This window comes from Rhinolophus ferrumequinum, chromosome 18, assembly GCF_004115265.2.
Source record: "Rhinolophus ferrumequinum isolate MPI-CBG mRhiFer1 chromosome 18, mRhiFer1_v1.p, whole genome shotgun sequence".
In the NCBI taxonomy this organism is placed as follows: Eukaryota; Metazoa; Chordata; class Mammalia; order Chiroptera; family Rhinolophidae; genus Rhinolophus; species Rhinolophus ferrumequinum.
The window spans coordinates 57231601-57248696 of record NC_046301.1 but is presented as its reverse complement, the minus strand read 5'-3'; the positions used below and the strand labels follow the sequence as shown (position 1 = coordinate 57248696).

The 17096-nt window shown below is 49.7% G+C and overlaps 1 protein-coding gene and 1 pseudogene across 2 annotated transcripts; both read right to left on the bottom strand.

Moving 5' to 3' along the window:
* Positions 1-484: 484 nt before the first annotated feature.
* Positions 485-13355, bottom strand: MARCHF2 (membrane associated ring-CH-type finger 2). Of its 2 annotated transcripts, XM_033135096.1 has the most exons (6): positions 13214-13355; positions 10810-10901; positions 9476-9703; positions 4404-4599; positions 2839-3048; positions 485-1079 (listed from the first exon to the last, which is right to left on the bottom strand). In XM_033135096.1, the coding sequence occupies exons 3-6, from the start codon at positions 9649-9651 to the stop codon at positions 921-923; spliced, it is 741 nt and encodes a 246-aa protein (XP_032990987.1). In that variant the 5' UTR covers positions 9652-9703; positions 10810-10901; positions 13214-13355; the 3' UTR covers positions 485-920. The 2 variants fall into 2 exon arrangements, with proteins under 2 accessions (XP_032990987.1, XP_032990988.1); XM_033135097.1 differs by lacking the exon at positions 10810-10901.
* Positions 13356-15657: 2302 nt separating this feature from the next.
* On the bottom strand, positions 15658-15973 carry LOC117038521 (thioredoxin-like; annotated as a pseudogene).
* Between the last annotated feature and the right edge of the window lie 1123 nt (positions 15974-17096).

Below are 17096 nucleotides of genomic sequence, written 5' to 3'. Positions count from 1 at the left end.
TAGGGCCACACAGACCTGTGATCTGTCCCAACTCCACTTCCTAGAGCTGTGGGACCTTAGACAGAGGCTTCCCAACTCTGGGCTTCAGTCTTCTCATCTGCAAAGTGGAGGTCATAGCCATTCCTCCCACCGAGGATGGTGGTGAGAGTCGGAGGAAGCCTGTGAAGGCTCCAAACTGAGCCCCATCCAGCGAGACCCTTAGTAAGTGTGGACATCAGTTATTAATAAGTGTCAAGGGCCCAGCACGGCATCTGGCCCATAGTAGATGCAAAGTAAGTGGCAACTGTTCTTCCTATGTATATTTGAAATCATTTATTAGATAACTTTGCTACCTGCTCTTCACTTGAAAACTCAGGCTTGACTTCTTCTGCTGTGTTCCACGATAGATCCCTCAAACCAGCCTACTGCATTTTTTTAAAACCTCTGTGTGGTCCCTGATTCCCCTTGGTCCCAGGTCCCTCACTTTGAGGCCTCGGTTCCAAAATGTAATTGACAAGTCCATTTTATCCAGCAAGAGCTCCTTTTATTCATTCAGGGTGGGTTTGTGAAACGCGGTGCAACTTTATAAAGTCGAGGGTGCCAGGAATGCGAGCCTGCCAGGTGCAGAGAAGCGCAAGAAGCTTGCGGGACCCCCGCCCCATGGGCGCCCTCGACTAGCCTATGGCTACGGCTGCGGGCCCACAAGGGGCCGAGTGGACCTCAGAATGAGATCAGAGTGCCTGCTCCGTCTGAAGCTCAGGACCACATCCATCTGTCCTCCTCATGTATAATAGTGTGCAAAATAATCTGAAAACACCTTCACACAGCATCACAGAATCAGCTCCACTTGGCATCTCTTGGCCTAAGAAGCGTTCTGGCCGTGCAGGAAGGGTCGGGCAGTTCCCGTCCTTCTGAACACCAGGGCATCGCCAGCCGGGCCTTCACACAGGTGTCTCCTCTGCCACCTTCTTCAGGAGTCCAGCGGCCAGTGGGGAGTGCTGGGTAGCCTCAGGGCCATCCGTGTCCCGGATCTTCAGGCGCACTTTCTGGTTGGTCCTCCTCCACTCAGTATACAGCTGGCAATGGTAGCGGAAGGAGACCTGTGGGCAGTGCAGGCATGGGTGGAAGGCCAGCCGGCAGGCCTCCACCCCCAAGGGAGGAAAACTGGGCCCCTGAGCCTCCGGACTTGGGCCACACCAGGGCCGGAGCTCTTGCTTCCAGAAGCAGAGTCAGCCGCCAGGCAATTTTCATACAGACTGTGCCCACACACAGCCATTCACTCTCCTGGGAATATTCCCACCAGTGTTCACAGGTCTGCAAAGGTGAGGGGATCTCTCAGAGGGTGAGAGTGAAGTGGTATAATCTCCTGGAAGGGATTAAATGTCGATAGGTCATATAATCGCCAAAACTCAGAAGCCACCAAGATGTCCTTTAGTAGGTGAATAAATAAACTTAGGACATACAGACAATGGAATATTATTCAGTGCTAAAAAGAAATGAGTTACCAAGCCATAAAAAGATATGGAAGAACCTTAAATGCATGTTACTAAGTAAAACAAGTCAATCTGAAAAGGCTACAAACTGTATGATTCCAACTCTATGACATCCTGGGAAAGGCAAAACTATGGAGACAGTAAAAGGAGCAGTGGTTGCCAGGGGCTAGGGTAGGGAAGAATGAATAGGTGGGGCACAGGGGCTTTTTAGGGTAGTGAAATTATTCTGTGTGCTACTTTAATGGTAGGTACATGTCATGATGCATTTGTCTGAACCCATAGCACGTCCAACATCAAGAGTGACCCCTAATATAATCTACGGACTTTGGGTGATAAAGACATATGTGTCAATGGAGGTTCACGACTGTAAGAAATGTATCACTCTGGTGCCATGTTGACCGTGGGGGAGGCTGTGCCTGGGTGTGGGGAGAATATATGAGAACTCTTTGTACTTTCTGCTCAATTTTGCTGTGAACCTTACATTGTTCTAACAAAGTCTATCAACATTATTTTTAAATAAATGTCAATGGTTCATACTCTTTCACCAAGCAAGTTCCAAGAAACAGTCGCACATGGGTGGTGCCCCAAGCACTGTTCATAATGGCAAAAAAAAAAAAAAAAAAAAAGGAAAGAAAGAAAAGGAAAACCAATATTGGAAAGCATCCCGGAGCCTATCAAAAGGGATTAGTTAAATCAATATGGTACACCCATACGACGAATGACTGCTGGGTGACTGCCTTTTTTTAAAGGACATTAACAAAGTGAAAACAAGCAGATTGCAAAGCAGTACCTCTGGTTTCATCCTATTCATATTTAAAAAAAATATGCTGGTGGATGCAATGAAAAATAATTTTTGAGGAGAGAATGCCCCCACAGGTGGACAACAGTGGTTACATCTGAGGGGTGAGACTTTGGGGGAGCCTTTGCCCTCTGAGCAAGGGTTCTACTGCCTGCCAGAGGCCCGGGACCACGCCCCCCACCCCCGTCCCGCTCTCTCTGTCCCAGTCACTTTTTCTCTCAGACTCTTGATCTTCCTCTCTCCAGGTCTCTCTCATTCTCCTATTCCTCCTCTCTGCGTTTTGCTCTCAGTCTCTCTCTCGCCCCCTCTGCCCCCAGCCCAGTCCTGTCTTGGGAAGCTCGTGGATGCTGGGCCTGCACCCAGCACTGGTGACCAGGTGCCCAGGTCTTCTTGAAGCGGAAGGAGCCTTGGAATCTGGAGTTCCATGAGACTCTGGGGATTGCTTCCACCCAGGGCCACATGCACAGGCAGGCAGGGAGCCCCCCAAAGCCACTGACCAAACCCATGGCCTGGCTGCTCCAAGCCGGAGACTCGTAGACACCTGCTCTCCAGCTGACAGCCACTCACCAGTGTCCAAAGGACGTAGATGGTGAAGAGGGCAATAGTGAGAGCGATGAGTCCCACAGCCTCCAGCCGGCTGTGGAGCCGCAGGTGGTCCTGGGCCCCACGCAGGCACAGCCAGCCTGAGATGGCAGCCAATGGCGTGATGAACAGGAAACACACCATGTCACAGCACAGCGTCCGCTTCTCTGTCCTGGGCCCCGGGTCCTTCAGCCACTGCGGGGTGGGGGGAAAGGCGGAGCTGCTGAGAGGGGCTACAAGCCCCCCCACCACTAGCCCCCACCTAGGGATGGGACATGGGACCTCCAGAGCCTGCGCCTCCCTCCTTCCTTTCCTTCCTTCAAATACTTGTTGTGCCTACGATGAGCCAGGCCCTGCTGGGCATTTTTACCCCATTTTACAAATGGGGAAGCTGAGAGGCACAGAGGGGCTGACTCATTTGTGCAAACTCGCACAGCTAGTTGCCCACAAAGCCAGGACTGGAAGCCAGGAAGTCTTTCCCCAGGGGTTCTGTGTCCTTGACCACTGGTACTACACTGCCTGCCACAGATGACGGGCAAGAGAAATGGGCTTCCCTCACGAAATTCTGGTGAACGGGACAGAAGGGGTCCCCACCCTCCAGGAGCTCCCATGCTAGTGGGATAAGGTATGAACTGGGGCAGGTGGTCAGGGAGGGGAAGGCCTTGCCGAGGAGGTGACATTGAGGAGAACTGGATGAGCAGAAGAAGCCACAAGAAGAATGGGGGAGATGGTATTCCAGGCAGCAGGAACAGCAGGTGCAAAGGCCATGAGTAGGGAGTATGTGAACTGGACAAAGTGCAGTGGGGAGGAAGCCCATACGCTGAGCATGAGGGAGAAGGGGGATGACAGCTGGGGTCAGCTCTCCCTCCTGCTGTTCTCTAAGAGCCCAGCTCCTGGCTGGGCCAGGGGCCTTTCCAGGAGCCCACACCTCAGCTCAGTGACATCAGCCTGCAGCTCTCAGGCTACCCCTGCCAAGCTGGGCAGGGAGGAGCCTAGCTGGCATCCAAGCTGCCAGCAGGGCTCTGGGGAGCAGGAAGGCAACTGCCAGGCCTGGGAATGCTCTGTCTCAACCCTGGCCCATTGCACTCCTGGGCATGGCCCACAAAGCCCAGTGTGGCTGCTACCGCCTCCTTCCAGGCCACTTTCCTCCTGCTTTAACTTGCTCCACTCCAGCCACCTGGGCGTTGTCAAGAACACCTAGCTCTTTGTGGCCTCAGGGCCTTTGCACTTGCTATGTCCTCTGCCAGGACTGCCCTTCCCTGGGTTCTTGGCATTGCTGGCTCCTTTTCATTCTTCAAGTCTCAGCTTCAGGGGTCACCTGAAGTGACCAAATCAGGGAGGGGCACAGGGTCTGTCAGGTCTGGAACTCAGGCCTGGTTCCCCACCCCCATCAGCGGAATCTACCCGGGGTGGGGGTGGGGGTGGAGAGAGGTCCACCCTGTATCGAAGCTGTTTCCCCAGTCAACAGATCCTCCAGGGGAGTTCCTTCCTCCAGGCCCGTGCCTGCCTTTCTCCCCTCTGCCCACTCTAATCTCAGGCTCCAAGCGTACCTCTGTGAGGGGCCGGGGCCGCTTCTCCACTGCAAACTCCGTGTGGCACAGCTCGCAGTAGCTGGTGTTGGACGAGGAAAGCCACCTCTCCAGACAGCTCTTGTGCACGGCACCCAGTGTGCCGGTGCAGCCGCATGGAGATAGCAAGCTCTCCCCATTCGCTCCCTCATGGCAGATCCGGCAGAAGGGACCATCACTAGACACAGATGAGACATGTGAGCAACGATCAGGCTTCCTGCCTACTATGCCTGCTTCATTACCCACGGGACTGCAAGCTCAGCGTTGCCCCTGTGCTCCCACTTGGCAAACTCCTAGTCATCCTTCCACACCTAGTTCCAAATGTCCTTTGCTTTGGGAAGCCTAGACTCCCACAGGTGACGTGATATGCTCTCTTCCCAGGGTTCCTACAGCATCTTTTTAGGCCCAGGGTGAGCATCTTTTGTACCTATCTGCCCAGTGCCCACTTCTATTTTTCCTACCACCCTGATTGTCCTGGGCAAACACCCCATCTTAACTCTTGGTCTTCAAGGACTAGGGAAGAGCTGACGATACCCCTGACGACCTCAGGCCTGACCAACAGTAAGAACACATGCCGCTGAGCACAGGGACCAACTCAGATCATCTGTGAGGCAATCAGAGCCACAGGGAGTTAATTCCTGAAATTCTTTTTTTTTTTTTTTTTTGTAAACTCCAGAACCACAGGCAGCAGGGCTGATGTAAGTCTGGAACTGGTGGCAGCAGCCTGGTCTCCACATGGAGTCTGTGAATGATGCCAAAAACAGAGGAAAGCAGGGCCAAGAGACAGCGAAAGGCAGATTCTTAAGGATATCAATCAGAGACACTGGATCTAGCCACACCTGAAGGCCATGCTACCTGAGAAACCTGTGTGTCCAGGGAGAAGAGCTCCCCTGCTCCTCTGCCCTGTGAGGCTCAGAAAACACACATAACAAGCATCGCAGAGAGCCCCTTCGGGAAGTCTCATCCCCAGTACGATCTCTGGGGTTGCTGGTCCTTCCTGGGGCAGCTCAGGAGGCCGGGGGTGTGGCCTTGGTGGGCCCAGGGGCTGTCTAGTACATGAGTCATTGTTTTCCAGACATTTCTGCCCAGAGAGCAGTACTGCAGGAACACACGGAGGCGGAGCAGGAGAGCAGTTTTCCAGAAAACACCAGTTTCCCTTTGGAAACTGTTTTCCATTCTTTTCTCAGCAGCTCCTGTTGGGGGGCAGGGCCTGGCTGCTTTGAAACCAAAGAGCTGAGCTGACCCCTTGTGTCTGCTTTGCGTTGCCAGCCCTGCACAGGCTGCTGCTTTCTCCCACAAGATCAAAGGGCATGTGCAGCTGCACTCTCACCCCATACCCTGATCGCACCCACCACACACACACACACACACACACACACACACACACACACACACACGACGTTCACAGGAAAGGAACCCCAGCTCCGGAACCTAAGCTCGGGAAGTGGAAGTGACGAGAACATTGAGGAAGACCCACGTCAGTTCGGGGTTTGTCCTGGGGAGCCCTACTTTGAAGGAGTAAGTTCATAGAGAAGGCAAACCAAAAACAGATTTATGATTGAGCACTTATTATATACTGAGTGCTGTTTGAAGTGCATCACCTTGGATTAATTTGTCTTGTTCTCACAGGGAGCCTAGGAGGAAGATGCCCCCATTGTAGAGATGGGGAAACTGAGGCGTAGAGGGGTTAACTCAGTTATGTAATCTCTCACAGCTAATCATTGGCAAAGCAGGGATTTGAACCCAGGAAATCTTGCTCCAGGGCCTATGTACCCTTGGCCACCATGCTACGTATGCTGCATGCCACAGATGGTGGGGCTTCACTCAGGAAATTCTGGCAGGAAAATAATGTACATAAGACAGATGGGAAGGAAATGGGGTAGGGATGGGGGAGACATCCACAGACTCCAGGGGGGTGCCCAGAGAATGCTCCAAGAGTAAGAGGAGAAGGGAGAGTGTGAGTAAAGAAGGAAATAGAAGCCGTGAACAGAGGCAGCAAGGGAAGGCTACGCAGAAGGGCTGGGGATGCAGAACTGCTCTAGGAAGCTTCCAGAAGGGCCTGGGCCCACTCACAGCCTGGTGGGCAGAGTGCCGAAGGCTCGGGGCCCAGAGGGGTCCCAGATGCTGACCACAGGCCTGAGCTTGTGTGGATTGTCCTGGACCCTGGAGACACCTCCTGGGCCTTCCTCTTTGGACTCTTCAGGTTTTGGGTGGGGCCTAATCTCTGCCATGGGACCCCAAGAGTCAGGGTCTCCTTTAAAGCAAAATGGAAGGTTGGATTATTATGAAAGCACTGGGCATTTTATCTTGGAGCCCCACCCCCGCTGCTCTCAGAGGGCACAGGCTGGCTAGGAGGAGTTGTTACAGGGGGTGGTGACCTGCTTTCTTGGCCTCTGCATCTGTGTTAAGTGGTGGGAAGATCCTCCTTTGCTCCTGGGGAGACGACCAGGAGGCTGCAATGAAGGCCACATCCCTGGATGATAACAGCTCTTTGGAAAAACAGCGGCTTTCTCGCTGGGAAACGCTGATCTGCCCTGTCTTCAGCCTGGGTAGTTGAGATTGAGTTGCATGAAAAAGCAGAGGGGAGAAGCCACTGGCAAAGAGGCCATGAGGCAGATCAGGAGGGCCCAGTGGTCTCCAAGGGGGTGGCTATCCTGGCCACCAGCCTGAATGCAGAGGGGCTGCTCTGTTCCCCGCCACTTACCTGGGTCTCTGAGGGCCACAGGAGAGGCTAGTGGGACCCATGAGCTTTTCCCCTTTCTCCTCCCCCACCCTTGCAGGATCCCTGAATTTAAGACTCAATTCTGCTCAATGATGTTGGCAGGTGTCTGCCTCTCTCTGGGCCTCAGTTTCCTCATGTGTCAAGAGGGAGGGTGGGGCAAGGTGGGGCCAACTCACTCAGTGCCCCTCCGGAGTCCCATGTAGGGAGACCTCAGCTCCGGTCAGCGTCTTCCCTCTCCTCTTGCCCAGGCAGCTCTGGCCAAGAGGCCCCTGGGTCTACCAATGGTCCCCCTCACTCCCAGCTTCACCGGCACAGACCTGCTCCTGCCTTCAAGGGATCTGATGGCAATGCAGACATAAAAACCAATGCCCTGAACAGAAAAAGGGGAAGGGGATTAAGAAGCCCAAACTTCCAGTTATAAAATAAGCCATGGGGGTGTAGTGTACAGCACAGAGAATACAGTCAATAATAACGTAGTAACTATGTTACTAGACTTACCGTGGTGATCACTGGTAAGGTTTATAAATGTCAAATCATTATGCTGTACACTTGAAACTAATATAATACTGTTGTCAACTACAATTAAAAATAAATTTTTTGAAAAAAAGACAATATAAAAATGTACAATAAAAAAATAAATAAAAGCATGGAACAACAACAACAGAAACCGCCCTGGAGGAAGCCCAGAAGGAAAACTCGCCATCTCATGTGGCCTCAGGCAAGGGTTCCTGCAGGAAGTGACGCCAGGCAAAGGCAGAAGGGGAGCGCAGGGAGTCCCTCCAAAGCCCTGCAAAGCTTCCATTTGCTACTTTTTATGTTTGAATGAAAACCTTATGAATTAATTTTGACACCTGCTACTTCATGGATGAACCGAGGGCATGATGCTCAGTGAGATAAGCCAGACACAGGCGGACACACACTGTGTGATCCCCTTATATGAGGTCCCCAGAGGAGTCAGCTTCAGAGACAGGAAGTAGATGGTGGTGCCGGGAGCGGGGGCGGGGGAGGGGAAGAGTGTTTAATGGGGACAGAGTGTCTGTTTGAGGAGAAGAGAAGAGTTCCCGAGATGGATGTTGGGGACGGCTGCTCAGTAATGTGAGTGCACTTAACGCCACTGAGCTGCACTTAAAGGTGATTAAGATGGTACAGTTTATGTTATGTATATTTTACCACAGTACAAAAAAATTAGAAAGAGCTAAAACATGAAAACAACACAGGCGTCTGGATAGACAAATGAATAAACAAATTGTGGTCCATCCGCACAATGGAACTGCATTCAGCCTTGAAAAAAAAGGACATCCTGACACCTGCTACAACGTGGATGACCCCGGAGGACACGATGAGGCTCAGTGAGAGAAGCCAGACACAGAAGGACACACACTGTGTGATCCCACTCACAGGAGGTCCCCAGAGGAGTCAGAGTCATAGAGACAGGAAGTAGGTGGTGGGGCCAGGGGCTGGGGCAGGGAAGAGTAGGGAGTTATTTTGTAATGGAGATGGAGTTTCAGATTTACAAGATTAAAAGAGCTACGGGCATAGACGATGTGCCGGCTGCACAACACTGGGAATGCACTGAATACCACTGAACTGTACACTTCAAACGGTTACGATGGTAAATGTTATGTGTATTTTAACACAATAAAAAACTGGGGGGAAAAGCTTGTGAATTAAATAATATAAAATAAACATAATGACAATACATTAAACTTGAAAAACTGGTGTCTATTTTAAATTTTAATGAGCTAAGATTTAAATTTGTGTGGGGTTTCCTGGAAAGTCTTTTCCTTGGAACTGATGACAAATTGGCGAACCAGGCAGATCCAGCTCACAGATGGGTCTGGAAAGCCAGCACCAAAGTTTAAACACATTTATCAAACGCAGACGAGGTGGCAAACCCCCTTGCGAGCCCTCTTGTGGACCCCGCAATGTACTCTCAGAACAACCCCATGAGGAAGTTGTCTCCAATTTAGAGATATGGGGGTGAAGCAGGGTGTCCCAGGTCACACAAGGAGAGAGGCTTCCCCTCAGGATTTGAGCCCCGGCCCTGTGAGTCACACTCCTATCTCACTGCACTCCTAACTACTTCTTTATACTGCCTCCCCAAAATATGAGCTATTCGCCAACACTTCATCTTCAGATTTCACATAATAATCTGGAATTTCTGGCTTATCCTAAAGAATCAGATCTGCCCACCCTGAGCCTGTTTTCACACGAAGATTACTGATCGGGCTCCTCCAGGTGGTTGGATTTCTGACCCCAGACTGAGAGGAAATCACTGGGCCCAGAGAGTGAAGTGAGTGAAAGTAAAGACACCTACTGGGCCACCACTCACCTTGGCGTGTCCAAGGCCCGGATGACGGTTGAGAGGAGCCGGCCGTCCCTTGAAGTCACCTGTGCCACATATTGGGGTGGCCTGAGGCCTGTAGCCTCCACAACCTTGGAGAAGGCAGGGCTGCCAGAGCAGTCGCACAGGGAGCCAGGGAGGTGGCAGCAGTCACCCGTCGTCATGGCCACAGGGAGCACCTGGTCTTCAGGGCCCGAGGCCCATGGTCCCAGGAGCCTGGGGAGAGGCCAGCAGGAAGAAGGTCAAGGTTAGTGAGCTGGGCACAGACCAGGGTTTGAATCCAGCTTTTGCAGCCTTGGTTGCCCAATCTGTAGGTTGGGGCCTTGTAGGGGACTGTGAAGAGTCAATGAGATCACATGCGCTACTCAGCCCAGGCCTGGTACACAGCAGGGGTTTCGTTATATTATCTCTAACTCTCCAAAGAAAACCAGCCTGGTCCAGCCCTAAAGCTTGCAGGCCACCCCAAAATCACCTTTGCAGACATGGTAACAGCACCTAACAGTTACTGAGCACCTGCTGTGGCAGCCTCTGTGCTTGGCGCTCCACGCCCACGAAGCATATAGGGACTGGTTCTCCGCGGACTAGACTCCCAGGGCCGGGCTCAGAGCAGATGAGCCTACTTCTGAGCCGAGGAGAACTGAGCTGGCAACTTGGCCCCACAGAGGGGGATGGTGAGTCACCTTCACCCATCTGGTTCACGGCCTCTCATATAGCTCTGAACTCCTTGACACCTCAGGCCATCAAGGAAGCGGCCCCAGCTAGGGGGGACCTTGGTGGCCTCTGTCCCCACCAGAGCAGATGTCCTAAGCCATGCCTCTGTCCCAGAGGAGAGGCCATGGGTGACAGCCGGAGCCTCAGGCAGCAATCTGAAGTCAGCTTTGGTGGGTGACTTGAGCAGGATTTGGCGCCTCCACCTCAGGGTCTGACCTGCCAGAAGGAACCCTGGGCAACCTCCTTGGCCACCCCAGAACCAGCCATCAAGACGTGCGTGTTTCCCTCTGAGAATTTCATGAAAGTAACAGATGCCCCTCTAGATGCCCCTGGAAGCGAACACAGCTAAGGAGCTAAGTATCTCTGTCCCTAACTTGTTTCATCCTTTGTCTCCAGGAGCTATGATACAGAGACCCCAGAAATACTCACTGAGGTACCACCCAAGTCAGCTTTGACCAACCCCTACCAGTCAAAATATGAGACCCAGAGAAAGAGAATGAGGAACAGAAATGATACATGTCTATTACATAGTTTTATACACCTGAAACTAAGTTAAAAAAAAGAAAAAAGAAAAAACGGTGGGGGGAAAGCAGTATAAGTTATTGACTAACCTTTTGCACCAGGACAGTCTGCCAATGGATCGATGGCCTCTGAACAGCTCGGCCAGAAGTGTTCCTAGGCCAACATGCCCTTCTGAGCCTCCCTGGCAAGGCCAGACAAGCACGTATCAGCAGGAGGCGCCAGGAGGAAGAATGGCTGACCAAGATAATGTCCGCAGGGCAGCGGCCAGCCTGCATGTTGTGTATGCTGCTGTCCCTCCCAAGTGCCTATAACCAGAACTTCTGGCCCAGGTCAGCAGGGAGGCCACTGGCCTATCCAAGGGAACGCTCCTGCCCCTCCAAGGATCAGCCTTAACTTTCCTGCAAGTAATTGGGCTGTATAAGAATCATCACAGCTCCCACATATTAAGTTCTGCCATTTCTTTTACTATCATGGGGGAAAAAACCCTACTGGTAGATCTGCTGATGCAAGGCCAGAAAATGGCCAAAATAATAACAGCAGTTACTCTGTCTTAAGGACCTAATGCGTACTGGACACTGTGCTAAACTCACTGAGCTCTAAACAGTTGTTTTAAGTGTCCCCTTCAAAGGTCACCTCCCCAAAGAGGCCTTCCCTGACCACCCCAGCTAAAGTGCTATTGGTGTCCACATTATTGCCCTCACAGAATGTGCCCCGCTCCGAAATGCTCTTATTTCTTCATCTACTTGTGTAGCCACATCAGTCTTCCATGCTTCATGGAGCTCTGTGAAGAAGGAACTGAGTTGGACTTGCTCTCCGCTGTCCCCAGCACCTGGCTCTGTGTCTGACACAGAGTGGCTGCATTAATATCTCAGTCCCTACTCTGTGTAAGAATTATGTTAAGAATTGTGTAAAGAACAAGGTCCCTTCGTCTGCCAGTGCCCATGGTAGGAATCAAAGATATTTAGAGGCTAGAGGTCCATGCGAACCAGAGACCTCGGCTCAGCAGAGGTGAAGAGGTCAAATTTGAGGCTGGACACAAGGACAAGATGCCTGCAGGTTGGACTGAGCTCTGGGGCTGCTGGTATGGGAGAGGGAGCCAATGCCTAGGGCAAATTTGGCCCAGTGCCCAGGAGATGGATTTCACTGAGTCTTTACAACATATCTATGAAACCCCATTTGAGACTGAGGATCAGAGGGGGCAGCTACTTGCCCAAGGTCACACAGCTAAGAAGGGAAAGTGCTAGGTGCTTTCCCTGCACTTTCAACTTAGTGCAGTGAGTGGGTCTGGGACTCAAAAGACCTGGGTTCTTTTAAGTCCTGACTCTATCACTGATGCTGTGAGTCCTGGGATGAGTCACTTTACTTCTCTGGGCCTCATCCTTCTCCTCTGTCAAATAAGTTGACTGTGTCTGCTGAGGGGCTTCCTGAGAAGGAGCTCCCAGGCTCAATTCCTCCAGTGAAGCTCATCCTTGTCTAGGCCTGTTTTGGGGCACTGGGGCAGCACAACCTTTCCACACCTGCCCAGCCTTCTTTTTCTGAAGGCAGGAAACGGAAGAGAAGTCTGAGGGCCCTAATTCCCCATAATGTGATCTTGGGCCAGCTGCTTCATTCTCTGGCCTAGGTTTTCTCATCTGTAAAATGGAAGTCATAATGATACGCAGCTCAAAATTCCATTAATATTAAGAAGTCAATAAATATTTATTAAATATAATTGCTGTCATCCACTTGAGAGCTGTTGGAAGGATTTGATGAGACAAGGCAGTCAGTGCCTGGCACACAGTTAGTGTCCAATAAATGCTCACTGTTATTTTTTTAAGGATAAATGTGGAGCCTGTGAAATGCATTCATTCCTCTTCACTCACCAGAGGGGCTCCCGTGTGCCCTTCAGTACTTCCATAGCTTTGCACTGGAAGCCAGGTTCTAATCCCAGCTCTGCTCTTATTTGCTGTGTGGCCCTGGGCCAAAACTCGACCTCTCTGAGCCTCCGTTTCCTCATCTGGACAAGAAACATTTCTAGTACTTGCAACTATTATGGTCCCTAGAGGACTAAATGAGCTAATGACATAAATTTTGAGCACCCACCAACAGCCAGGCAGTCTGTTAAGCAAGTCCTTTCTACACGGTGCCTGGCTCACTGAAATATTTACTATTTTCCAGGCAGAGCCCCTTTAAGAAGGAGGTTGGGAAAGGACACTGACCACTTATTGACCGCCTACTGTGTGTCTGACACTCTCCACATCCGCCACCTCCAGAATCCTTCCAACAGCCCCATTAGGTTGGCGCTGGGATGACCCGGTTTCACAGATGAGGAAACCGTGACTCGTATACCTCCCGCCGCCCTCGAGACTGGAACTGCGATCCCCTCGTCCCAGGGAAGGTTGAAACCAAGGGTCCGAACCCAGCCGTCCCGCCCGGGGGCCAGGCTCGGGCCTCGAACCCGGGACCGGCCGGCGGACCAGCGTACCCCGGCCCCACCCGGCCGCCCGTGCCTACCTGATCCGCGGCCGGGCCGGGAGGCCGCTCTGGCCCCTCCGTTCGCCCCGGCCCCGGTCCCGGCCCGGCCGGTCCAGTCAGCGCCGCTAGCTCCGCTCCTGCCGGCACCTGCGTCCGGACACCGCCCGCCGAGCAGACGGAGTCGAGGGCCAATGGCGACCGCCTCTCGCCCGCACTGGCCAATAGCCATGCACGTCCCGCCCTGGGAGGCGGGGCCGGAGGCGACGGGGACGTCCTGGGCGGCACAGGCCCTGCGGCGCCGCAGCTGCTGACTCCGCCCCCTACCCCGCCCCCAGTCCTGGCTCCGCCCCATCCTGCATTGGGCACGAAGCTACTGGCGCCATCTGCCGACGACCAGTGCTTGTTAATAAAACCGTTACAGAATTTGACACCCGTCAGAGATTTGAGTGTTCATCACCTCCCTTACGCTTCTCATCAATCTTGGGGGAGAGAGAGACGCACCATATGGCCACATTTTACAGAGGGGAAACAGAAGCCTAGAGAGGTTAGGAGGCAGTGGAAGAGCCGAAAGCCAACCTCATTTATTTATCATTCATTCATGCAATAGATTCTTTCACTAGATGTAATGTAAACATCAATAAGAAGGTCTATTATGATCCAGGCGCTGTACTAGACTCTGGGGACACACAATGTTGAGTAAGAGAAATATTGCTACCCTCATGGACCTCAATCTAGGGAGTAAGACAGACATAAAACAACCAATTATGTTACTAATGATTAATTACAAAGGTGATAAATTGTAGCAAGTGAGGGGAGCATAACTCATGGAATAATTTGGAAAGTCCAAAAATATGTTCTTGAAGATGAATCAATTGAACTGACAAGATGTGAGTAGAGGTTAACTAGAAGAACAGGAGGGCACGAAATCCTAGGCAGAGTTCAACCACATGCAAAAAGACTGAAGTAGGAGGAGAATCGCCTTAATACTCCTTTCCCCTCCTGCCCCTGCTTTTATTTAATATATAGATCAGCTTGTTTACCTCAATTAAATTCTGTTGTGTTATATTGGCTTATATATTTTTTTAAATGTAAAGATGAATATAACATTTTGAAAAAGGTTACCTAGAGAGAAAAGGAGTAGGATGGAAGAGACAAAGGTAAAAGCTAGACTTTGAAAAATATACCTTGTTTTGTATATTTGACTTTACAATCCTGGAAATATTTTATATAATTATAAAACAAAATTTAAAGATATCTCTAAAAACAAAAATTAAATGAACCTGTGTGTCCAGTTGGTGACAAAACAATGCAGAGATGAACTAGTAACTTTAAAATGCAGCAATTTGTACATACCACTACTGTATTGTTACATATGCAGTATGGGATAAAGCAGAGGAGTAATTACACTGATGTCGAGAACTGGGATTTTCAGGAATGAAGAAGGTACAGATGTATGATTGATTACATTAAATAAAAACCCTGGGGGCTGCTGGATGGCTCAGTTGGTTACAGCGCGAGCTCTTAACAACAAAGTTGAGGGTTCAATTCCCGCATGGGATGGTGGACTGCACCCCCTGCAGCTAAGATTGAAAATGGCGACTGGACTTGGAGCTGAGCTGTGCCCTCCACAACTAGATTGAAGGACAACGACTGATGGGTTCTGGAAAAACACAGTGTTCCCCAAAATTCCCCCCCCAAAAAAGAACTATAAAAAAAAAATTGGAATCTTGAATTTGAATTGGGAGTATCATGATATATTTTATCTTTCTAAAAAGGAAACCTTTCCTAGTTCTGTTCATTGAAAATATCAGAAACAAAGACCAACCTTGCTGCAATGAGAGCTCCTTAAGCCTGTGATTTCTAAATATCATTTCCAGTCCAAAGCACTAGGGAGCCTTGAGGGAACGGCTGACTCTGGATCTGGTGCAGAAAATGTACAAGATGAACCTGGCACATCCTGATAAACCAGAAGGCACGAGAGTTACCAAAGACATCACCTAATAAAGTAGTGTCAGTGGGGGCCAAATGGAAGAAGCTTCTACTGGTCACAAACTGGATAATTTGGCTTCTAATAAAGATAATGATTGCAGATCAAAACACATCAAATGCTTAACTTTGTGCACTTGGGCTTTTTAATTTACCTTAAAATAATGTCAAAGTTACATAAAAGTTACAGAAATAATGCACAGAGCTCCCATAAACCTTTTGTCCAGATTCCCCAATTAAGATTTGTGAATCCTTTGAGTATCAGGTATACACGGTGTCTTATTAACGCTTAATACTTCAGGGTATATTTATTTTTTTTAATGGCCACTTTTCATTTATTTGGAAAGCTATTCAAAGACACCAGTTTTAAAAACAGTAGAATTAATATTTTATTCTCATTTATAATTAGGTGGCAGTTGAATATTATCTTTCTATTTGATCTTTCTTTTTCATAAAAAAAAATACGAGTCTTAAAGAGCTGATGGCTGGTTATGTTTTCAGAAAACATATTCATTGATGGTGGATTCAAGTTGTTCCTTATTAGCTCCAGAAAAATTCACTTTTGTCCATTTTCTAACAACGGGAAGGTTGGAATGCATTTGACTTCACACTCTGAAGCAACATCCTGACAGTGACCTTCGATACCTCAAGAAACACCACATTGGAATACTTTTCAGACAGGAAATGAAAGAAGGGTTTGATCCTTTTGCAAGGCCCACACCACATGGCTGAGAAGTCAACTACTATGAGTTCACCTTCTGCACTGTTCAAATCTTCCTCAAAAGCATACTTGCTCTCGATCTGCTTCACCATTTTGGAGGCTGAGGTCTGATGAGCGACCGCAAGAATGGATGGAGGTGGATGCAGAGCACTGGACTAAGCTTCCAGGACATATTTCTTAGGGATAAACAGTCTTCCATATAATTGCAGTATAACTTTCAAAATCAGGAAATTAGTATTACCATGTAATTCCCAACTCCCATTCATGGTTTCAATAAAGTCCTTTAAAGCTCCAGAATCCATCTCAGTATCACGTTATATTCTTTTTTTTTTTTTTCAGATTTTTTCTTTTACTGGGGAAGGGGAACAGGACTTTATTGGGGAACAGTGTGTACTTCCAGGATTTTTTCCAAGTCAAGTTGTTGTCCTTTCAATCATAGTTGTGGAGGGCGCAGGTCAGCTTCAGGTCCAGTTGCCATTGTTAGTTGGTTGCAGGGCACCATCCCTTGCAGGTGGCACCACTCCCACCATCCCTTGCAGGTGGGAGTCTAACCGGCAACCTTGTGATTGAGAGCCCATTGGCCCATGTGGAAATCGAACCGGCAGCCTTCGGAGTTAGGAGCACGGAGCTCCAACCACCTGAGCCACCGGGCCGGCCCTGTTAAATTCTGCTGTCTAATTAAGTCTCCTCAGTCTAGAACAGTTACTCAGTCTTTTCTTGTTGTTCATAACATTGATACTTTTGAAGATTATGGGCTAATCGTTTTGTAGAAGGTCTCTCAACTAGTGTTCGTGTAATATTTCCTTGTGGTTTCTACATTTGGGACAGGAACCACAGGAGTGATGGTGAACTCAGTGCATGTATCAGGAGGTAGAAAATGTTGATTACTTCCATCACCAATGATGCTAACCTGGTTAAAACTAAGTCTGCCAGGTTTCTCCAGAGTGATTGAGAATGTTGCACTTGTAATAAGTGCTTTATGGGAAAATACTTTGAAACTAATTAAATATCCTGTTTCTCAACAAACCTTTACCCACCAGATTCAATATCCTTTGACGACACTTGCCTGAATCCATTTTTGTTGTTGCTGTCATTAGCTTCAACGAAGAGGGTTTTATTTTACAAGTATTCTGGAGAAGGACGGCTGCTGGCATTGGCTTAGTCAAATGATGATATAGGGTCAACAACTCAGACTCTCTTGGCCTTTTTCTCCCA

Bases quoted from the DNA above. Each gene is read 5' to 3' on its own strand.
- MARCHF2 (XM_033135096.1), bottom strand. From the start codon at position 9,651: ATGACGACGGGTGACTGCTGCCACCTCCCTGGCTCCCTGTGCGACTGC. The intron at 4,600-9,475 runs GTGAGTGGTGGC...ATCTGTGTCTAG, and splicing joins CGGGCCTTGGACACGCCAAG to TGATGGTCCCTTCTGCCGGA. The intron at 1,080-2,838 runs GTGAGTGGCTGT...CACTGCCCACAG, and splicing joins TCTACGTCCTTTGGACACTG to GTCTCCTTCCGCTACCATTG.